Source organism: Pygoscelis adeliae, unplaced genomic scaffold (genome assembly GCF_000699105.1).
Source record: "Pygoscelis adeliae isolate BGI_AS28 unplaced genomic scaffold, ASM69910v1 Scaffold458, whole genome shotgun sequence".
NCBI classification, from domain to species: Eukaryota; Metazoa; Chordata; class Aves; order Sphenisciformes; family Spheniscidae; genus Pygoscelis; species Pygoscelis adeliae.
In genome coordinates this window covers 110,218-111,132 of record NW_008825352.1, presented here as the reverse complement: position 1 = coordinate 111,132, position 915 = coordinate 110,218, and the positions used below count along the sequence as shown (strand labels likewise).

At 53.6% G+C, this 915-nt stretch overlaps 1 protein-coding gene across 1 annotated transcript in view; it reads right to left on the bottom strand.

Annotated features, from left to right (window-relative positions):
- Window positions 1–205, bottom strand: part of AARS (alanyl-tRNA synthetase) — a 15,080-nt gene extending 14,875 nt beyond the window's left edge. The window contains 1 exon segment of the mRNA XM_009330360.1: window positions 1–205. Coding sequence (XP_009328635.1) covers window positions 1–143 — 143 coding nt within the window. The 5' untranslated portion in view covers window positions 144–205.
- Between the last annotated feature and the right edge of the window lie 710 nt (window positions 206–915).

Here is a 915-nt window from a genome sequence, read left to right as displayed (position 1 = left end):
TGATTCATACCAGCATTAGCAAAGAGCAGCGTGGGGTCATCCAGGGGGATTGTAGAAGATGAGTGCACATAGGTGTGCTTGTTTTCCTTGAAGAAGTCAATAAACCGTTGCCGGATCTGGCTAGCTGTTAGCGTAGCTTCCATCTTGAAGCTGCAAGTCACAGCTGCCCAAAGCAAGCGGAAGGGAAAGCGGCGAGGCCTTGGTGCAGTCTGAAGAAACAACAACAAACAAGGCTCTCACATGGTGTCAGCTCAAGCAATAACACCAGGATCATTGCCTCCATCTCCTGAAAGGGTCTCCCCACACTGATAACTACTCTCACCGACTCCTCAGTTTAACCATCGGTCCGCCCCAAACGGTGCTGACCCAAACCCAAACTTCCTCTCCCCCAGCCTCCCTGATTTCTAGAGCTCAAGCTCAAGTTACCTGTTCTTTGACAACATGCGTTTTTAAAATACCAAGTTCACCTGGATACTGAACTTACTAAGAGGTTACGTCTGCCTTGCCAGGGACACAGGGGAGGGGGAGGATTGCCAATGCCTAAAATCATTCAGGGTGATTAAATCATAGGCTCGTAGAATGGCTGAGTTTGGAAATGACCTCTGAATATCACCTCGTCCACCTCCCCCTGCTCAAAGCAGGGTCAACTCCAGGGATGCCTGGAAACCTTCCCCGCGAGCAACCGCATCACCATACGCGCGCCGGCGACAGGTGAGGGTTTGGAGGTGACAGTTTGGAAGCGAGCACCTCCTGTACATCCGAACGGGCGCAGAAAGCCGTCCTCTGCCGATGGAGCGCAATGCGGTTCCCTAGAGGGCCAAGCTCCCAGCAGCCTGCTCCGGTGCAGAGGGACGATAATGCCTCATACGACTAAGGCCACCGAGTCCTTGGAGGGAGGGGGGAAGGACCGGAGGG